The sequence below is a fragment of the Rhamphochromis sp. 'chilingali' genome (assembly GCF_963969265.1).
Source record: "Rhamphochromis sp. 'chilingali' genome assembly, chromosome: 14".
NCBI classification, from domain to species: domain Eukaryota; kingdom Metazoa; phylum Chordata; class Actinopteri; order Cichliformes; family Cichlidae; genus Rhamphochromis; species Rhamphochromis sp. 'chilingali'.
Genome location: NC_137941.1, coordinates 15691710 through 15714502, shown reverse-complemented (window position 1 = coordinate 15714502; position 22793 = coordinate 15691710). Strand labels below are relative to the sequence as shown.

The window sequence follows — 22793 nt, the reverse complement described above, 5'->3', positions numbered from 1 at the left end:
TAGTTCTTAATATTTGCTAAAAAGTCAGCATCTTTAACTCAAAACCTCAAGGTGACTGCTGTGATCTACTAACAATCAAAGCAATCATAAGGATGTTTTTGACGTGGAACCTCTTCAAAGTCAATTTAACTCAGTTGAGAATTCATATTTTTCCCAAGCAACTGGCGATTTCCAAGGGGCCGCCAACCCCCAATATATCATACTCCTGCTAAATGAGGATAATATTAGATCCCTCAGCGATTATTTTTGATGTTTCCATGGTATTGGTAATGATTAGGCTTTTTAAATGGTTACTTAAGAGTTCTAGAAATGTTAGTGGTTTTAACACTTGCCACACTAAGACTTGAAAGGATTTAAATGATTCAGACTCAGGCAGGTCTGGGTCTTCATTTCCTGTACATTCCAAACAAAATGAAGCCAGATGGTAATGCATGAATAGGATACTGGTTAGAAATATTTGCAGTTCCTAACATATGTGTGTTAAACATCTTTGGACCAAGGGAGTGGCTGCGTCTCAGTTTCTGAACAGAAATATCAATAGAAGAGTTGGAAAGTAATTCTCATCATTTTCGCTGCTTTGCCAGAGGAGTTTTAGTGTGCTTAAATTAATGACATTGATTTGATCTAATACATTCCTTATTATAATTATTGACTCACTGTAAAATCCAAATGTTGGCACCATAGCTCCAAAGCCACTCTTGTAGGTCATAATCCAATATCTTAAGTGTTTTTGTCATGTCCCATTGCCCTCTGTTGTCTCTAGGAGTAGAAGCTTGATTTTTCTACTGATGCTAAAATTTCCCCAGGGGTCCATATTATCATTTTTATTACATTTTCATGTGGCTGCCAGATAGGAAGAATGCTGAATGGGTAAGTCGATAAAATCAAGCAATAAATGACTGTTGTTGTTGTCTTGTATTTAAGGCGGCGAGTGGCGATGTCACAGCAGTGAGGAAAGTCTTATACAGTATTTTGTTGCATTGACTGCCCATTGTTGACATCCACTGTTAGGCTCTTTGAAATGCTTATTTTTATTCCTATATTTTTTTAATTAGAAAAGCAAGCCTGTGCTTTGTAAAACTGGAACATGTAACTGATGAATGGACATGCTGAACTATGTGGATCGCCTCATTTTCAAGTCTTATTTGGGGATGGGATTAAGATTTTTCCAATTAGGTTGAAATATAACAAAGTCCTCCTTTATGAAATTAGTCTGTGCTGCTTTATGCTTTGCTCTCATTTTTTGTGTGTATCTAATTAATTCCTATCTGTCTTTGCGTTAAAGTGTTACGGCTTTAGAGCATATTTAAATCTCTTGGGGGAGGAAAAAAACTTTTTTGACTATGGGGTATATTTAAATGACTATGGTCCAAATAGGGGTAATTGGTGTTATTGGAGCTATTGTTTGCCTCTGTTTTAAAATTTAATTTGGGATTCACATATAGTAGCTTTATATCCTTTTTTTTTTTTTTTTTTTTTGAGCTCCTGTAGAAATTGAAATTGCTGCCTTCACAGCGAGCTGGAAAGTACATCAGATAGCAAGTATATCACTTAGTGCTAATTAGAGGTACAATAAGAAAATGTTGGGTTTTTTTTTTTTCTTTGACCGCAATGCCTGATGGTAATTTATAAGAGTTATTACAAGCTTGCAGGTACTTCAGTTTTTCTCTGTTGTGCATCAGTGTTTCATGAGGCAGGCCGCAGGTGTGTAAATTCAAGCCTCTTGCCATGCAGTTTGCTTTTAGAAACATTTATGAAAGAATGGATTATTCTGAAGAGCTCAGTGAAATGTGGCACTGTAATGCAACTGCTGCAACAAGTCATTTCGTGAAATTTCTTCTCTCCTAGATATTTCACAGTCAACTGTAATTGGTGTTACGGCAAATTAGAAGAATTTTAGAATTATCACAACTCTGCCACAGTGTCTGATCAAGTAAAGTCACTGAGCTTAGTCACAGAGGGTTGAAGTGCATAATGTGTAAAAGTCGCCATCATCAAAATCACTCCAAACATCAGCACCCAAACTGTGTACTGTGAGCTTCTCAGGTTTCCATGGCTGTAATATCTGCAAACCTCACATTACATCACCCAGCACAATGCAAAGCATTGGATGGAGTGCTGCAAACCCTGCTGCCAATCAACTCTGGAGCAGTGGAAAAGTGTTCAGTGAAATTACTAATCGTGCGTTTCTACCCGATAGTCTGAGTATTGAGATGAGCGAATGCTAGGAGAGCATTACTTGCACGTCTGCATTGTGCTGGGAAGTTCAGTGGAGAAAGGATACAAGCTATGGGTTTTTTTTCCTGGTGTTTGCCTCGGCCTCTTGATTTCAGTGATGGGAAGTCTTAATACCTCAGCTTACCATTTTGGACAAATTTCACCTTCCAACTTTGTGAGAACAGTTTTATGGTTTTGGGTGTGGGAGAACTTGACTGGCCTGCACAAAGCCATGTTCACTTTTGGATTGAAATAGAATGGCATTTGTGACCCAGGCCATCTCACCCAATATTAGTGTCTGCCCTCATGAACATTCTTTTGGATATGTGGGCAAAATTTTCCACTGACACTCCCCAAAATCTTGCAGAAAGCCTTCAGAGAAGACCAGCTCCATAATAATGCCTATTTAGAGGCAAATTCCATGAAGACTCCTGTAGGTGTAATGTGTAGGTGGCCTAATACTTCATATAGTGTATATTCCAGGCTTTTTTTTATTGTAGTTTTTAATTAATTAATCAGATGTAGTTCAGTGATCAACAGAGATGGGCAGTAACGCCTTACTTGTAACCCTAAACAAGCTCCGAGTGCGCTAGACGTAATGGGAAATTCACAGAGAAACTCGCGGATTCTTCCACTGACCGCTGCGCCACACCTGCACCAGAGCACACCTCCGCCTACCCCACTCCTGCTTTACAGGTGAAAATAGAGCAACAGGACTGCTAGTCTTTGACTTTATTTATTTTCTGCTGTGTTTTACTTGCATCTATTTGAAAGACTGAGTGTAAACACAAAAAATATTTTATTTTATGTGCTGGAATGTGCAGAAAATAGGTTTAAATGTTAAACTAATTTCTTCAAGTCAGAGAATGGTGCATATAATTAAATTTTTGCCTGATGCATAAAGTTAAAGATCAAAACGGATAAAACAAGTTTTAAAAAAAAAAAGAGACTTTTCCATTTGATTACATTTTGTATGATGAATTATGCAGAAAAAGTAGAATTGGCCTGACAGATCTATCGCTTTATCACCTATTCAGGTTGTAAATCGTGTTTTTAAAAACTAACTAAGTAATTAATTACTTTTGAAAATAAGAAATCAGTAAAGTAACGGGATTACTTTTTGGGGGAAGTAATCAGCAATTAGTTACTGATTACTTTTTTCAAGTAACTTGAAAAACACTGGTGATCAATGCATACCTTTCCTGAAAGATGTGATGTTTCATTTACAGTGGTGTGAATTTAGTTTAGCCTCCAACCACAACAGGGTGATATGGCCCAAAACTCCTTTCTCTAAACAAACCTCTTGTCTCATCCTACAGTCAGGTATTTGGACAGTGACAGATGTCCTGCAATTTTGCTTCTGTATACTAACACAATAAACGGATTAATGAATGACTGATTGAACTGGGGTCAAGACAGGAAGAGATTTGCAGCGGTATTGTGACCTAAAAAGATGGAATGTCAGTGACAGTCATAAAATTGTAGCAGTGCTGTATCCTTCGATCTCATCGGTAGTTGCTTCAATCGCTTGCTTCTAAGTTGAGAAAAGGAAAACTCATGACATTCCTACTTTGCTTCGCCAGTGGTTATTTTGCTTGTAGTCACTTGACATTGTTGAATGCTGTTGATTTCTAGGTCTCAGCTCCTACATTACTGCTAGTCGCTTCCTATGTGTGGACAGTCATTCAGTAGGTCATCCAAAGACATGATGAATAACTAAAGCAAATGAGACCAGTCATAGAATTAGTAAAAAATAAAAAAAAACCTGAGTATTGGCAAAATAAAAAATTTGGTCCATTCTTTAAAAAAAGTACTGATAACAACAAAAAATGTCCAGATAACTTCATAATCTTGTCTTAATAATAAGAAAACAAAAGTGGATGATCATTGAATCTCTTTCTTAGTGATACCTATTAGGCTTTTAGCAAACGTCTACAATTCTATCTTCATTAAGTAAATACACAGGCAGCTTAGTCTTTGCTAGTAAACATCTGAAAAATGTGTCCCCTATACTGATGGATGAAACCAAGATTAAATTGTTCTAAATGATGGCAAAAGGAAAGTATGGAAAAGGAAAATAGTGTCTCATAATGCAAAGGCTTACACACTAGCCTGTTTAAAAATGATGGAGGCAATATAATAGCATAGCCATGTATAGCTCTCAGTTAAACTGGGGCATTGTTGTTTATTGATGATGTGACTAAAAAAGCAGCATATAGAAATATACGGCCTCCTTAGATTTAGGCAGATGCTGCAAACTGATAGGATGGTGCATCACAGTAGTACACATTAGTAACGGGCCATGGAAAACAATCCAAGAGCATCTTTAAGCAACACATTTGAATGGATTTTTTGTGTTGTTGTTGTTGTTGTTTTGTTTTTTTTAAATGTCTGATCAGTCATCTGTAGAGCCTGATATTAGTTATTTGCTAATTTAGTGGTGTGGGTATTTCAGGTGGCTGATAATGGCTAATAAATTAAAATTTAAAAAGTAAAGAAGCGCTAGAAAAAACACCCTTCAACTGTGTTATGAGTGTTGATGTTACATAGTTGTTAACCAGAGGGCACTCTGCAACTTTCTTGTTGGCGGCATGTATGGAATGCTACAAATACAACAACTAGCTGTTTGAATTGAAAGACTGTGTAAAACAAGTTTTTTTTTTTTTTTAAAAAGACTAAATCTTAAACATTTAATGCAATATTTTTGCCAAACCTCGTGAATTAAAACTGAAAGTCTAGTTGCAATTGCACAAAAAAAATAAATCACTGTCCCAACATCTATGGCTCTGACTTCATCTTCTTCGAATATTTATGAGTCAAAATATCTATATAGTGAGAAAGTCAACGTACCGCACAGACCTATCTTTGTCATGAAATTCATGACATGTACACAGTCCCCTTGTTGATATAGAGGAAATGACTGACTTTTTGTGGATGACCCTAGAAAGACACGGGTCACTGAGGCACGGCAGACAAGCTGAGCTGAAATGGCAATAGCAAAATGAGCCTCACCACAGGAATCCCATCTTCATCTAAAGCTGATCTCTCTCCCTTTCATCTGTGTATATGGTAGAATCCCTCAAGGATTTATTGTAACAGTTACCAATAAGCTTCAGTGTACCTAAAAGGCCCAGCAGTAAATTTCTTGTATTGTTGCCAGACAGAACGGCTGGTATAAATTAAGATGTTTTGAAAATAGTGAAATGTGTTTTGTATCATTATTTCTTCTGTTTATACTACATCACATCAGGTGTGATCCGTGTGATTCATTTGTGGGTTGTGAGGAGGTGAGGTCAGGCTTTTTCTGGGTTAGTTCTGGTAATGTTGTTTATCCAAGTGTGTCATGTTTTCCATTTACATTATTGATCCTGAGTGCTGGCACGTGGCATATGTTGTAAATGGAAGCTCTAAGTCAGGTTTATCCAAGCCTTTTTTTTAAGTTTCATGTGCAGCAATTAAGTGTGTAATTTCCCTCTATGTAGAAAGTTATAATTTGTAACTTTTAGAGGAAACCAAGCAGAAGTTTGCTGTCGTTACGTAATGTGACGTGATAGCAAAAAACAGTATGCCCTGTCCGTTCTTCGCTTATTTCTGTTTATAAGTAGTGGTAATGAAATGCTTACCATTCCTGAATAGCACAAATACCACTTAGCAGAATGAGTCTTGTCGGCATCCTCCAGGGCCTGGACAGAGGATCTGTGGTGTCAGCGCTCAGGAAGGTTTGGAGGGGACATCAAGGTGAATGCTGAGTTGTAGAATGGTAGGAAATCATTGAAATTCAAACTCCGAGGCTGCAAATGGCTTGGTGGCAGATGGAGTCTTTGTCAGGGAAGAAAAATGGCAGTTAGGGAGCATCAACGCCATTTTCCCTATCGGCTCTGCTGGCGGCGGTGACCTTCTGTCGCTCACGGAGATCCCCTAGCACTTGATCAGTTATCTCTCCTCTAAGCTAGTGGGAAAGGATTTAAATGTCATATTTAAAGGGGGATTAAATGTGTAATCATTAAGCAGGGTGTATGTGCATAATGAGGGAAATTGGTGGCAGTGAACAAGCAAGCACTTGCATCCTTGAAACATTTAAAATGAACTGTATTTTAGAGCTGTCCTGTATGCAACCTGTTTGTCTTGGCAACCAAAGCTTTGGCAGCCAAATTGAGACAATGGCTGAAAAAAAAATCACAGAACACATAAGTTAAGGCTTATGAAAGGGTTGTGATTTCAGCTTTATTTTCATGTAAAATGATTGGGAGAAAAAAAAGAAAAGGCTTAATTTGTTGTTCCTCTCTTACACATTGCTCAGACTCAGTCTTGATGCTGCAGCTCACCGAACAGTACAGTTAGAGGTATGCCTGTCTGAGCAGATGGAAAGATTTGGTTGTCAAGAAATTATTGTTTGTTTGTTAGTGTTTTTAACTTGGTGCTGTGTGAAGCTCTTGAATCAAAGTTGATAAGCTGGCAAAAATAAGGCTAAATGAAGCCTAAATGATCACTGCGCTGAATATGAGGGATGTCAGGCTAGGTCCAAGCTGATTTACAATATACAACTTTGACATTTTAAAGGATATTTACAGTAAATACCCAAAATTGAAAACCTAATAACTATTCAGCAAATGAATACCTAATTATTTGTGTACAGCTCTATAGCATTTATATAAATGTGCGGGAGGGGATAGAAGACCATTGTTGTTATAGAATTACTGAAAATATTTTGACAGTTAATGGGCAGTGATTACTCAGGGGTATGAATGGCATCTATTTGGCGGCTGGTTTTCATTAACATTACGTGACACAAAATAAACAATTTGCTAAGGTGCAAGGGTTTGTAATGATTAGAATGTTTATGCAAATTATATTAATGTGGTAATGGCTCCTCTCATTACTTGGATAACACACATGCACAGAATAAAACTGCGCTACACGCGTATTGTTCTTGACTGTAAACAAATCGCCATAAAATATCGGGTGGACCTGGGGAAAAATGAGGAAAATGAGCAAACGATGCAAAAAGCAAATGACATTGAGACACTAGTTTAATATGTATGGATTTCAGCTTGATGGTTGATTTCATTAGCAGATCTCATTGTTATGCATTGACTGTCCTCCTGCAGTAAAATGAATATTATATTCATGTAGCCTGAATGTCCAGGAGGAAATGTTTGGATAAGTGGCATGCTTCGGGAGGGGGGGAGGAAGCAAAGGGTCCATTGCTGTCATGGTAATTATTTATTATTTGATATTCATACATCAAATTGATCTTTCTTCAACAGCTTTTGATTTCGTATACTGAAAATATAAAATTAAAATCAAATATCAAAGACAAATAAAACATCTGTGTGGATTTTTTGAGCTGTGGTGCAAAAAGGCTTTTGGTGTTTTCATGGAGTCCTAAATTTAGTGGATTTTTGTGTGTGATAAGAGCAAATTCAAATTATTTAGTTTTAGTGTTACTTAAACCATAATAATTTTTTTGTCATGTAGAGATTGTATGCACATTAATGCTGTTTCAGGGGAAAAGAGCACCAAACATCAACCCTCCTGCAGCACTTGTGTGTAGTCATATTGTTGTTTTTGCTTTGCCTGCTTACCTGCAGGAGTGCACTTTTATCTAAAGATTTTCGGATCTTGTCTTCTCTTCACTTCCACAGTTCTTCTTATGTGACAGTGGAAGGCACTGGTATCTTTTTATATCTTTGTCCTGCTTTGTAGGCGTCAATTAGTTTCATTATGATTCCACACCAGTGACAGCTGTGGCCAGAGGCATTATGTTTTCACGTTGTCTGATCCTCCACATCCAATTCCCAGAAACACGATATCTCAGGAGTGCCTAAGGGGAATTTCTTCACATTTGACACAAAACCATCACTTGCATTCGAGAAAGAACTGATTAGATTTTGGTGGTCAAAGGTCAGGGTCACCGAGGCTGCACAAAGAGCTTTTCTGCCATATCTGAAAACTTTATCTCTTAATTATCGGCCAAAATTTTGTTATAATTGGTGTATAAAGTGATGATGTCATGAGACTTCCTGGCCAAAAGATCAAAGGTCATAATTACAGTTATATTGTAATGTTCTGCAAAAACACTTTTTTGACATTTTTCTGAACCACAACACTCTCATTTGGTTGGATACAAATATTTGGTGCCCATCTATTGCATTTCTTCAAAGCTTATATTAAAGTAAATCTGTAAGTCTGGACAAACATGGTGAGCGGGAACTTGATTTGCACACTATCGCAAGGTGTCTTTCTAATTTTGCATACGGTGTCACTGTTGACTCAAAGCAAAGAATCCTGAATCAACAATCTATGGGGCAAATCAGAGCTTACCCTAAAGAGCCAGAAATCCAAATGGGAAATGTCAGTCATCTTGTTGTTGTTACGGCACGTGCACCTAGTAGAGGTTTTTGATAGTTTTAGCTGTGTGGTGGCAAGCATATACCTCTGCTCCTTCCCATAGTAAAGAAGTAGCTAACTGTGCTTATTCTGTTCGTAACGTGAATTAGCATGTCATTTGTTTAGCGCTGCCGTAGGCTCACTGGATTCAGCTGTTAATGAAGTAACGATGTTGTGAAACTTTGCACATGTATAGTAGTTTAAAGGCCTTTTTTTTTTTTTTTTTTTTAACCTTTTTCAGCTCAAACAGTAGAAGGACTGACAAGCTGTTGTTACAGCGAGGCTTAACTCAATGACAGCAGCAGTGCTTCTAAACCAAGAGCATGTTTAAGCCCACATTCCAATTATATACTTGTCATATTTGTTAGTTATAGAAATTAGCCACTGGTTGTTGGCACGATTGCTGGTATGGTAATAATTCAGAGTTATTAAACGTTAACCTATTACCGGTAGTGTTGAGTACCAAAGTCAATGCTGGTGTTATATGGCAGTGCAAGCAGGTGATGGAAATGTGCAGTCAGCTCCAGAGGAGAAGCTCTTTCTGTGAAGATGGCTCTGAGGCAGACAGGAAATTAGTTATTTTTTGCTGCACATTCATCAAAATAAAAATAGTCTGAGTATCCCAAGTGACTCTCGTGGATCTATTGAAGGCACAGCTGCATGTACCGTGAGCTTAGTATTAACTCTCCAATGAATTTCAGGTGTTTTGAGTGCTAATAAAAGAAGCCAAATGTTTTTCTTGTTCCTCATCTTACAGCCATTATCTTGCTTCATTTCACTACAAGTACCATATTGAAAAGAATAAAATGCCCTTTTTAATTTTGTAACCTCTCCCTGTTAGTTTTCCTAAAATTATGATGTTAAAAGCCAGGCACATCCTGGTGCCAAGAACAAAGAACTCTGAATGGAAAAACTGTTTGATATTTTCCTTCACCATTTCTCTGATAACCTTTGCTTTAATGGCTCACAGCAGTGGAATGTCAACAGGGATTGTCTGTGTTCAGTCTGTTGCTCTTGTGGAGCCCCAGACAGTGACATGCAGAATTGGTAGAGCATTAGGGAATAAAGTGCATGTTGGCGTATATATATATATATAGAATGTACAGTGTCGTGAAAGAATATTTGCACATATATCTGCTGATTTATTTTTTCCATATTTGTCACAACTCACATGCTTCAGATAATCAAGCAAATTTTAATATTAGACAAGAATTATACCATTTTTCAGTGCTAATATTCCCCCCCTCTCTCTCTCTTTTTTTGTTTTGTTTTGTTTTTTCATTTGGAAAGCTGTACTCGGTTTCCCTAGCCACACCCAGGCCTGATTACTGCCAGAACTATTAAATAATGAATAATAAAATTAATAAAACCCCTGACAAAGTGAAGTAGACCAAAAGATCTCAAAAGCCAACGTATCATGCAGTGATCTAAAGACACTCAAATACAGCTGAGAAAGAAAGTCATTGACTAGTCTGAAAAGGGTTTATCCAAAAGTGGAGGATTTGGGAAGGTTAACCATTGTTCCAAGAGTGGCCAGCCTACCAAAATTACTCTAATAGTGTGTTGACGATTCATCCAGGAGGTCGCAAAAGAAGCCAGAAAAAAAATGTAAAGAACTAGAGACCTCATTTATGTCAGTTAAGGTGAGCGTTCCTGCAAAAAACACTGTTCACCAAAAAGAACACAAAGGCTCATCTTACATTTGCCAAAAAAAACATCTAGATGATTTTCAAGACTTTTGGGAAAAAGTGGACTAACAAGACAAAAGTTGTATCCCTTTACATCTGGTGTAAAACTAAGACAGCATTACTGAAAGAGGACATCATCCCAACTAGAGCTGGGCGATATGAGATTTTTTCATATCACGATATGTTTTTTTCATTTCAGGCGATAACGATATCTATCACGATATAAGCCAAATAACTATATTTGTAAGATTTAAATGTGCCGTTGCTCACAAGTAAAATGTGAAATAATCAGCAGCTTGTTTTTAAATATTTATTTCCCATAATAAGTTCAACAGGGTAGATGTACTTAAGGAACATGAGACTTTTTCAGATAAATAAAGGCAAATATTGCAAACTACACAAAAGGCAGCCGCTAAAGCGTTTAAGTTTCAAAATAGAACAAATGAAACAGACTAAATTGTCAATTCCACTTAGAAACAAAATATTAATTCTAAAAATAAATCTTAGTTTGTTTTACAGAAGAACAGACAAAACTGACTAACTTTTGTCAATATCAAATAAACTGAGAACTAAAAGGAAATTCTCAATCTCTCCTTGTTGTATAGCTTAGCTTTTCAAACAGTTTTAACAGTTACTTTAGTCTGACAAAAGCCGAATGACGAATTAGCGCTTCCAGTCAGAGACTGAGGCTACGTCCACACGTACACGGGTATTTTTGAAAACGGAGATTTTCCGTTTTCGTTTTAAAAAATAATCCCGTCCACACATAAAGGCAGAAATGAAGGAAAACGCTGCTATGAACATGCCAAAGCAGCAGGTGGCGCTAGATTCCTAACAGTGCAGAAATGTTGGCCAATCAGAAGTGTAGAAGCCTCGGTGGGAAAAAGTAAACAAAGCTGGGGCATAGAAGCAGAACCGAGTCGTATGTGTGGAGGGACAGTAACTGTGTGTATATGTAAGCATTTAAACACTGCAGAGAGTAGAATTAACAGTAACAGTATTGTAGAAATTCATTTCACCGAAACAATAACGCGGCGCACAGTGTGACGCATGCACCAGTTTATTGTATTTCCAGACTTGCTTTCGGCACAATTTACAGTGCACACTACTCTGTTTTTTGTCAGACTTGAAATAGCCGAAATACCTTCAAACTACGGAACTTCTATGGCTCTTCCGTTCGACAATCTCTCCGGCATTGGAACCATCATCGGTTTTCTCTTCGGTCACGCTCGGTTGATTTTTCTAGTCGGCACACTCATTTCCTCCATTATGCGCTGGCTGCTTCCCAAACAAACACACGTGCGGCTTGGCACTTGTGCTGTACGTAGCAAGTCACGCGACGTGACGCTGCGGCTGTGATTGGTTCAGCTCTGCGCTACTGAATTTGGATCGGCTGACCTTTTTTTTTTTTTTTTTTTTTTTTTTAAGAGGACAAGAGCGGCGAGGTCTATCGCGATAGCTTAATTTCTCTATCGAGTAAAAGTTATATCGCGATACATATCGTTATCGTTCTATCGCCCAGCTCTAATCCCAACATGACAAATATGCAATAAAATAAGAAATCTGGAAGTAGGAAAATACTTGTCACGGGACTGAACCTTGGAATTTGGATTACAATAATATTTTGCTTAAATAATCAATCTAATATATAATGAGGCTTAACTCAAATGTCAGCATTCATTTAATTTGTTAATTCCATGTCCCATCTTTCACAGAAGTAGGCAATTATGATTTCTTTGGCTTCATTTTATTCTACATTAGGGGGAAACGGTGCTAGTCCCATTTTGAGTGAACTAAATAAAACTATACGTCTTTACTCTTTTCCTTCATACCTAGCAATAAGTCAGAACTCCTGTGCTTATTATGCTCCTGGACTTAGCTACAGCAAAATATACTTAGTCTATCCAAATGCAAAATATAAACACATTTCAATGATGAAATTCAAGTTAGATGCTCATTCATTACTCTAAGCACGACCAGTTTAGCTACCTTAGGGTCTTTAGCCATGTGAGTTCATATTATGTGATTTAACTGCACACGTTTTTGGTTTATTATTTTAAAACTAATCTAATTCATAACATAGCTGTTAGTGGGTTTTAATTGTCCCTTGTGTTTTTGCTTTGCATTATACAGAGCAAAAAGACAAGTGTTGTTAAGCATGTTCTGCAATAAATGACATCATAAATTGTGCCAAACTGTCTTAGAAAAGATGACCTCACCAGTCACTGAGATCTATGTTGTGTGAGCAAAGTCTCTGAGCAGAATCTATTAATCCTGCACTACCCTGTAATCATTTGTGTATTTGGTTTTGAAACGCTCCCACCACAGGCGTGGGAATTTTTAGAATTTTTAATCTGTACTCTTTTCTGCATGACTTTGTGGAAGAAATGTTTTTATTAATGGGAAAGAAGACACAGAAATGGGACCAGAGCCACAGCTCAGCATTAAAGTGTAATAAAACACAGCGAGGTGATCTGGAATTCTGTATCGCTTTCAAATTTTCTTATTTAATATCGTCACTGCTGAGTCAACCCTTTTGTGTTTGCATCACAACCAGACATGAGCGTCATGAGTCAAACAGTTTGACATTTCTGCCCAATTTCAGGCTGCTTTTGTGTTCTGGTTTGAGGAACTAGTTGTTTTTGCTGCATCTGTCCTTCTATCTGTCTGTCTATCCATTATCTGCTGCTTATTTCAGGGCCAGTAGTCTAAGTAGAGGTGTCCGGACCTCAATCTCCTTGTCTACCTCCTTCCCAAGTCAACTGCAATCTCTCCAGTGTGTCTTGGGTTTGCTCTGGGTCATCTTGTTTGGACGTACCTTGAACACCTCACACAGGAGATGTCCAGTCTAGTCAGATCACTGAACCAGCTCAAGTAGCTTCCCTTCAATGTAAAAGAGTAGCAACTCTACTTTGAGCTCCTCCTGAATAACTAAGCTCCTCAACCTGGCTACAAGGCTGAGCCCAGACACCCTTCAGAGGAAGCTCATTTCCGCTGCTTGTGCTCACTATCTGATTCTTGCAGCCATTAGCCAGAGTTCATGACCACCACAGGTGAGGGTGGGAACGTAGCTCGACAATTTCACTTTCACATTCTCTCTTCACCACAACACACCAGTACAGTGTTCACATCACCATAAACATCGCACCAGACATTGCTGGCTATGGAGATATGAATCAAATTTAAAACCCCTGGACTTTAATTACCTCAGAGGTGTTTAAGCAAGATAAGTGCTCGAAAAATTGTGGCTCACCACCAAACTTGGTTTTAGATGGACTGAAAAGAGGAAGACTATAACTAACTAAAATAAAGTAAGCATTAACCTTTAGTCAACGTCCTTTAAAAATAAGAAGCCTGATTTTTAAAAGCTTTCTTGTCTTTCCGTCTTTCATGTGCCCACTGCAGTGTCTTTTGAATGTGTGAAAGCTGGAAGATCAGTGCTCTGTTATAAACCTCTTAATCATGCTCTCCCTGACATTGCGACATTGAGGGCTCTTTGGTTTCTCTGCATCACTCTAATGCAGAGATGTGTTCACATGTCCATTAGAATGGTGATTTAGAAGATCAGCTATTAAAATTAATGTTTTCATTTTACAGCCTGAAATTTCATTATCGCAGTGTCACATTCTAAGGTTAAAATCACGGATCCCTTTTTGTGACCTTCATATAGGGCATTCAGCATGTGCACAGATGTTGGTTTGAATATAACCAGAATCATCTGCTTCAATAAAACAGTGGACATACGGACACAGTGTCACTAATGCCTTGAAAGGCACACTCAGGATGTTTTTTTATTGCTTCATTTGGCACACTACAGTCCCACCTCCCATTACGGTTGCCATGTGATTTATGTTGTGCTCTTTGGAGAGTGAGACAGACGGGAGCTGGGAGTGAAAATACTGTGATAGCTTTGTTTACCTTGATCTTGACTGCCTTTTATTTCTTCTTGGACATTGACAGCAAGGAGCAAAGGCTTTAAAAACTCTCTTAGGCCTCATATTTTCACATTTATTAAATGCTGTTTCTTATTTAGAAAATACAGGTTGTTGCAAATGCAGTGTCAAACCATAAAGACTCTCAAAACCTTTTTACATATACAGACAGATTTTGCAAGTTCTTTCTAATAATCCACTACGTGATCCCTTTACAGTTGATTACTGAGTAAATAAGCAATAATCATAATAGCAGGGGAGTCTTTTGTTCAGTGGAATAAAAAAGACATCCGTTACTCTGAAGCAATTATTTTACCAAGCCTTGTAGCAGCAGTGTGCTCATGTTAGATTTTTACAGTTGTTTCCTGTTGGATAATTGAACCTGATTTATATTCTCAGTATTTTTTCCCACTCTTTATATGGCTTATGCACCTTTTCAGAAAATTAACTGACTGACTGAGTTGCTGAATTCCTGTAAGACTTGTGTGTCAGTCTAAAGCCAAGTGAAACTGCATAGGAAAGCCTTATTTCAAATGCTATTTTAAATGCGTGTTCTGCAAAGTGTGCAAAAAAACTGCAAAGTATCAACAATTTTTACATCTTTTTGTTATATGCTCACAATATCATCTCAGTTTATCATAATCTAATAATCATTTTGCACCATTATTTGCTGAAGGAATTATTACAACGATTAAGTATAGAGGATGTGGTTTTCAATAACAAAACAACGGTGTACATGTGACTGTTTGTAATAAGAGTTGGCTTACCTTACAAAATAAAGACATGCATATGGTTGGAATGTTAAGGATAATTAGGCAATGAACAGGCATACTGTATCTTTAATTTTTACAGTTGCCCTCATTAATTGTAAGTTAATGTTGTAAAATATACTGCTTTAACAATCAATTCACAATGGAGAAAAATAAGTAATTGGATGGCATTCTCCCTGTCCTAGCCAACAACAGATTAATAGCATCTGAGGTGCATGAAATTATTTGTTCTTTTCTCTCTCTTTACCCCCTCTCTTCCTCTTTCTCTGTATGCGTCTAATTAAAAACTGCAGGCACAGCTACACAGTTTATTGCCAGTGCTTGCTGTTGATGGGGCAGCAGAAGGCAGGAGCTCAGGGAATGTGTTTTTGATGGATGTCAGACTGTGTAGAACATGTGGGACTCCTGTTTCGGCTTCACGTCCCAGCGCTAGATCACTCCTCACGATAATGATCCACATGCACAGTGTGAAGGACAAATGTATCATTTGAATCGTTTGTCATGCTAAGGCCTCATGCCATTCGTCAGAGTCAATTTGCCATCTTAACTATGACTGTTTCCCGTGTAGCATTCTATACTTGTTAAAAACAGTCAAGACTAGAAGAAATGGCCTTTTTCCCCCTTTTTTGGCACAGGTAAAACAAGGGCTTCTTGTTTTGCCTGTTCCAAGCAAAATTATAATAAAATCCCTGTGCCTTTTCTTTTCTTTTCTTTTTTTTCCCCCTCATGCATTTCTCAAGAGCAAAAAGTGGATTATTATGCCGTTAGTAGGATGCGGGTGGATCTTTTTGCTGACCACACAGACTTTCTGGTGGTGGTGATGGTGGTTTGAGGTGTGTCATCGTAATGACAAGTGCTGCAGTGTCACAGAGCAGTCTGTTCTGGGTCTGTCTCCACTGGTCAGTTTTGTCAACAAGTTTCTCCATAATTGTCTTATTTATCCACACCCACAAGTTTTGTATGAGCTGTTTGTTCTTTATGCCAACTTGACCCTTACTGATGAACACAACATCTGGAGAGCACATGGATTCTTTTGTCTCCCACTATGCCAATAAAAAAAGGGGTCATTGCAAACCTGAGGTGAATAGTAACCCTGCTCTTGCAGACTATTGATAATGTAGCAGTGCAGTGTTTTGTTTTTTATGTACCGACTGCACAGTTCCTCTGTCATGATGCCACGCTTAACATATAACATATACCAGTGATGTTTTAGCAGGTTTATATATAGAATATTTTAGATTGGGCATCATAGTAATTTAGTTAATTATAATAATCACCTTATTCCGATGTCTAGACTGCAGCCAAATGAGTGGTGTCGCACATGTACTATTTTCATTGCTTCACACCTATCACAAGCAAAAAATTGCTCAGTACTGTCATTTATGCAAAATATAGTTTTGTCACTGTAGTGTCAGTTAAATTAAATAATCAGTCACAGTTGATTTATTTCTATTACTTTTCGAGGAGAAATGATGATTGATATATTTTGTACTGTATGATTATCAGACCAAGCAGGCAATCTTTTGCCTCAAACATACTTATCTGCCTTACTGTATGAGTAATATACTGGAGATGGTGCCATGTGCACCTGATGTAGGTTAGGCTGAAGATTCCGTCTTAGCTGGTGGTATTGGTCACACATGGCACTTTATCATTCTTCGGGTGGAGTGGGAGTCGAGGCAGGGAACCATAACTTGTATTTAGACGACATGGGTGGAATGAGGAACTGACTGAAACTAATAGGAGTATGGACTTCCAACTGATCTGTGGGTGTACCACTGCACTTGTTATGTACCTACAGTGACTGCTGACATTTTCACATAAAGGTCTGCACAGCATCTCCACATTTTGTGTGTGTACATATACTTGGGGTAGGCTAAGAAAAGCTTCACATAACTGGCTTTAATTTATTCTCTACTAATTTCAGCCACTGTGAAGGTTTCAATCACTCTTGGCTTTTACATTTCCCTATATCCCCATGTTAAAAAAAAACAACAACCCAAAAACAAACATTCACAAGAAATGTATTGTTCTGAAGCAAAGGATGGCACGTTAATGTCTTACAAGATGGATTTAACATTGTGAGCTGATGCTAATTAGAAGGGGACCAGAAATGTTTTGTTTTCTTTTACATACTCATTCCACATTCTTCATAGATGGGTAAAGAAAATGTAGAGCACCTTTGTTTTGTTCAGCTCTGTCCCTGGTTAAATGGTGTTCAGGTTGTTGGTTACCTTTTTTGTCTCTAGAGTGTGCCTTCCATTAGCTGAAAACGACACTGTCTCTGCAGTTAGATTACTGCTGATCCATGCTGTTGACTGTTACTGATTTATAATTGTTAGCAGCAGCCATCTGTTGTGCAAAAGTAACATGTAAATAAGGAGTACATGAAGTAAATGCTTTAATATATATTAATGTAGTTTATATATGCATATATGTTTTATGTTTGCTTTTATGTTTTCTCTGCTATTTGCATTTAGTTAGTGAACCAATTGAAATTATCTGCATCCATGGAACTTGGTGTTTTTATTTATCTATCCATTTTTGGTACTGCGTGTCATCTCTGGCACTCACACTTAAACCAAATTCACTGAATGGATTTTAAAGGTATGTCATTAAAAAAAACAAAACAGAATATTGTACTCGCTGCTGTATTGAGGGAAAACACAGGTTAATTCTGCACTACAAAAATTCCTAGTAACAAACAGTATCTGCAGCATGTTGCAGTAACATGAAGAAACAAAGTAATTAAAGTCTACTGTTGAGTATAGTATAGTGTAGTAAAACTGCTCAGAATCAACTATGATGTTGAATTTTATATTTTACTTAAACAAGTGATTCATAGGTAATTGATGGAGAGAATTGTTTTCATTAGCGTACTAAACATCATAGAATGAAGGGAAAAGTATAATGTAGCGAGGTCAAAGTAAATGTTTTTTCCCCCCTAATAATGCTTTATAAATATGGAAGCGCCTTTGTTCTACACAAACTCGCAGCCAGCCATTGTAGCGAGCGTCGTCCTTTCCAATGAAGCATGGCTGAAGCTTTCTTGTCATTTATCTCTCATCAGGGCTGTTCCTGGTGACGGATGATACTTGATATTCAGAGGGTCGCTTTGTCTCCTCAAATTAATCAGATGCGCCTGAGAACCACCAGGGAGAAATCGTTGGTGTAATGTAAAATACCGTAACAAAGGCTGGCTGTAAAACACAATATGCAAGTATGTATTAAAAAGATTTTAATGGAAAATCCATGCTCTTTGTGAATCTCTGTGGTGTGATTTGGATGATAGGCAGGGAGGGGGGGTAACAAAAGTCTATGGGTCATGAGAGAAAACTGTAGAGATTACTTTACCACTCTTTTATTCATCTGTATGGACTTGATGTAAAGGTTATAGAAGGAAAACTGAAAATGGGTTTCCTAAGAGGCTAAAAAATTCAATTTTCTCTCATGATCACAGTTTATATTGCACTAGTTTCACATTAAAGAGCTTTGAAGACCTTTTCGATATGAATGACTTGTCACAAGTATAGTCGAGGCCTGTGTCTGCTTGCAAATGGATTATGTGCCAAGATTTGACTTAATGATACGTCACTGTTAAGGTATCAGAATGCAAATGCAAATTCTTTACTGATGTAAGGAATTATATTCCATTTTAATGTATTGCATGGGACAAAACATATATAGTAATAATTTTAGTCCAGTGTTGTTCTAATTTATTTAAAGTGATGTGGTAATTCTGCCTATAAAGTCTTATAAGAGTCTCAGTGGTATGTTGGCCATAAGCAGGTTTTTCTCCTTTGTATCTTATGTTGACTAAATTGTGTTTGACAGATAATGGAGTCTGGTAGACCCCTGGCTTCATCACCTGAACCGTTCTTCCTTCATATGGCCTCATCTAAAGCCAGCTCATCCCCTGCTCCACCCCAGAAACTCCACACCAAGTCCAGAGCGACCCGTAGTCCTATAGTCAGCTCTCCCATCACCATTTCTGGTATGTATAGACAGTAGAAAACTTTACATTAGACTTAGTTAGATGTGCTCAAAGTAATATAACAAGGTTACAGTTAGTAAGACTTTCAACATTCATCCAAGTGGTTTAGGAAAAGTATTGCATTAGCTGTGTGTAAAAAAACAGAAAAACAAAAACAAAAAAAACCCCCAACTAATAAATAAATAAATAAATACTGACAGTTTTATACATAGTCCCATTTATAGAGGCTTAAATTAAACAATTGCCTTACAGAACAGTTTCATGGCCAGATGAGGCCTGTTCCCTTACAGTTCTACATGTGGAGTCGATTTTGCATTTGGTAGACGTTCACTGAAACTCTCTTTATCATATCCAAAAAGATGTGACTGCACGTCAAGGATGCCATCATTAAGCAGGAAGATCAAAATAAACCAGATAAATCAAAGAGATAGCAATTTTACAAGTGACCAGATCAGAAAAGAAAGAAAGCATTTGCTGGCTTAGCAACACCAAAAGGCCATAGAAGATAACTAAAGTACATGATCACAGAATTATTTCCATGGTTAAGAAAAACCATGGAAACAAACCGCTCTTTATACAGAAAGACAAAATTATAAACATCTTAAAATATGTAAAACACCTTACCAGTCCTGGTTAACAGCAAGAAAAGAAAACTTTGGCTGGGTGAAACCAGATGGAAGTATAAAAAGTAGGGAGAAGGAGAGAAACTGCTCCTGATCCGAAGCATAACAGCATAGACTTAAAACATGGTCTAACATGATGGAAGCAATGTAATGGCATGGGCATGTTTGGCTACCAGTGGAACAGAATTACTAATCTTTGTTAATGATGTGACTGCTGATAGAAGTACCAGGATAAATTATGAAATGTACAGAGCTATACTCTCTGCTCAGATCCTGCAAAATTGAATGAACAACATTTCACAGGGCAAATGGACCCAATGTAAACTACGAAAGCAATGCAAATGTTTCTTAAGGCAAATAAATGGAATATTCTTCAATGGCCAAGTCAATCACCCGATATTAATCTAATAGAAGATCCTTTTCAGTTACTGAAGACAAAACTGAAGGCTAAGAGATCCACAATCGTGGTAGCCAAAGGCAGAAGATTTCAAGGCAGGAAAAAGATGGCATCAGGCAGTAATTGACTGCAAAGGAGTTTCATCCAAGTACTGAAAACAATTGTTATGTTTAAAATTGTTAGTTTGTGTAATTCCTTCTGAATCTATATTTATTTTTATTTCAACTATGTATAAAAATTTCTGAAATTGTCAATGCAGTACTTTTGTTAACCCCCTTGAATGAAAGGTTAAAGGCTTACAGACTGGAGCGTAGATCTTAATTAGATCACTCTCAGATCTTAATTAATTATTTATTCAGTTATTCTACTCATATTTCAGACAGAGTAAAAATATATAATAGAGAGGTTGAAGTTCAATAGTGCAGTGCTGCATGCAGAACCCGCAGTCTTCAGTTCACTAGCTATGAATATAAATTTTAAACGTATCCATCATTCTGACTGACTTTTCAGACGGTCCACAAATTATAAATGCAAATTTATTTAAAGGAGCCATCCAGCTAAATTCTCCAGAAGAACTGAATTCAAATTTCACAATGCAGTCGAGGATTTAAGGCACCTTTCCTCCAGTCTTTAACATGTTATAGTTTTGATAGAAATGAAAAGGCCATTGAATTAATGAATGTCAACAGTTAAAAAGCTGTGTGTGTCCTTGTGGATTTCTTTTGACAACTTTTAGTTCCCGTTTATTTTGTGTGATTTGACACGTCTGTCGGCCTCACACTGTGCGTACAGCCACCAACATCTCTTGGTTTCTCTGAATACTAATTGTGGCCAAAGCTATTATGCATTAAGCAACAGTGATGTGTAAGCTGTCAGATGCCCCGTGACCGCAAAATAATGTGCAAATTTACATATCCTGGTTTGTAATTATTTTTTCCTTCATGATAAGATGCCCGCAAAACCAGTTGTGGCTTTGGTGTTTTTTTTGTGTGTGTGTGTGTGTGTCATGCTATCACCATGCTATCACAATAAAGAACAGACACTCTCATAAATAATTCATTTTTGCATCCTTACACTCAACGTGCATAGAAATTTCCCAGATAATTTATTTTGCACTGAGCAGTAAATGCTGAAAGCGCACTCGCACCTCTGTAGTCACATCATTGTTAAGAGTATTAACTAAATTGAGTTCCTTCAAAGATTTCTCATCCCCTTTGGGAGGTACGTATCACAAGCCCACCGATGACAACACTCCTTTGAACAGAATTATAGTCGAGCATTCCTAAGTTTGTGAGCTTATCTCTGAACTGTTTTATTCAGCACCACCTATTATATTTAACAGTGGAAGAGCAAGTGTCTGATTCAATACTGATATCTAAGAAAATTGCCCTCTTTTTGGTCATTTTTTACATTTTTAATCTGGTGAAATATTTTATCACTTTGTTACTTTGTTGACATATGAAGTCCAAAGGTTAAGACCAAAGAATAAATTTTTTTTTTAAATGTTATTCAACTATCCAGAAATAAAATTTCTCTCTCTTGATTAATGGAAATTTGTTCCTGTCTCTGATAACACTTATTAGGCCACTGTCAGTATTCACTGTACTACGAGGTTCTGTTCTTTGTCCTCTTATTTATTTATTTATTTTCAGTCTACACTTAACTAAATACTGAGAGGCTAATTCTGATTTAAGAAAAAGGGAGTTTGTTATTCATGCATGTGTCAGTCCCAAAGGTGCGCAAAGCCCTAGTTCATTTTCTAAGGCTTTGTGATTTCTTTAAATCGCTTGTGACCAGATACAGACTCTGGACCAGCAGATCCTGTGTTTAATTTGATCCTGCTTTATCCAGCTTAGATCTGTTGCAACGCAAGCAGAGATGATGATTAGTCATCCTTTTATTTTAACTCTCTAGTCACTTGTTTTAGTAAGTCAGTGGCTAAAATTCAAAAGTATGAATTGTATGATCTGTATGATCTGTGTCTATTGGATATTTTTCTTTTACATGTCATCATGAAGCCCATTGTGATGTGTGGTAATACATTCTTTCTTTAACAATATAGTCACTGTATTGGGAATATATTGTATCAACATGTAGGCGTGTAAAGATTTGATAGGAAGCTGGATGGTGATCAGTAGATTCAGTGATTCTTATAACTGTTTACTTTGCTCTCCAGGTCATTCGCTGCGAATAATGGAGGATGAATGTGTAAATATGTCTGTCAGCCCCAATGGTTTGAATTTAGCCAACTCTCCTGTCACGCTCAACGCATCAAGTTCAAGCTGCTCTGAGTTTGGAGGCCTAGGATGTCTCGGTTTGTCTGCCTTGGCTGCTCCATCACAGCTTGGTACTTTTCCAGGTAATGATGCTTAAGATACTTATATATTTCATATTTTTCTCATTTTGATAATGGATGTGAATCTAGTGAATACTGTGAAATAGGGCTGTTAAATCCAGTTCTCCACTAGTTCACTAACAGATTATTAATGCCTAACTGTACAATGTCTTTCTCTTGCACTCAGATTGGTGGCGGACATCTGAGACACAAACCAGAGCAGCTGCAGCCTTCTTCCCCCCTCTTTTAGGTCTGCATCCCTTTGTTTTATCAACCTTCAAGAGCCACGATCCTGTTGATTTCCAGTCACGGCCTTCGGGTAAAAGATCTCGTGAGAAATTATTCCCTAGTCTTACTTTTGTGCCCTATTAGGCAATAAAAAGGACGTGTAAATTAAAAGTGATTAACAAGGAAAGCGTATGCACAAATTACATACTGCTTTTAATA

The 22793-nt window shown here is 37.4% G+C and overlaps 1 protein-coding gene across 13 annotated transcripts in view; it reads left to right on the top strand.

Moving 5' to 3' along the window:
* Positions 1–22793, top strand: part of LOC308409595 (bromodomain adjacent to zinc finger domain protein 2B-like) — a 55016-nt gene that overhangs the window by 7627 nt on the left and 24596 nt on the right. For 11 of the 13 annotated variants that reach the window (XM_080902453.1, XM_080902449.1, XM_080902458.1 and 8 more), the window contains 4 exons: positions 18068–18217; positions 18832–18991; positions 22188–22370; positions 22534–22665. In XM_080902453.1, coding sequence (XP_080758579.1) covers positions 18212–18217; positions 18832–18991; positions 22188–22370; positions 22534–22665 — 481 coding nt within the window. In that variant the 5' untranslated portion in view covers positions 18068–18211. The remainder of the gene's footprint in view (positions 1–18067; positions 18218–18831; positions 18992–22187; positions 22371–22533; positions 22666–22793) is intronic. The other 2 variants (XM_080902455.1, XM_080902456.1) reach the window with 1 other exon arrangement.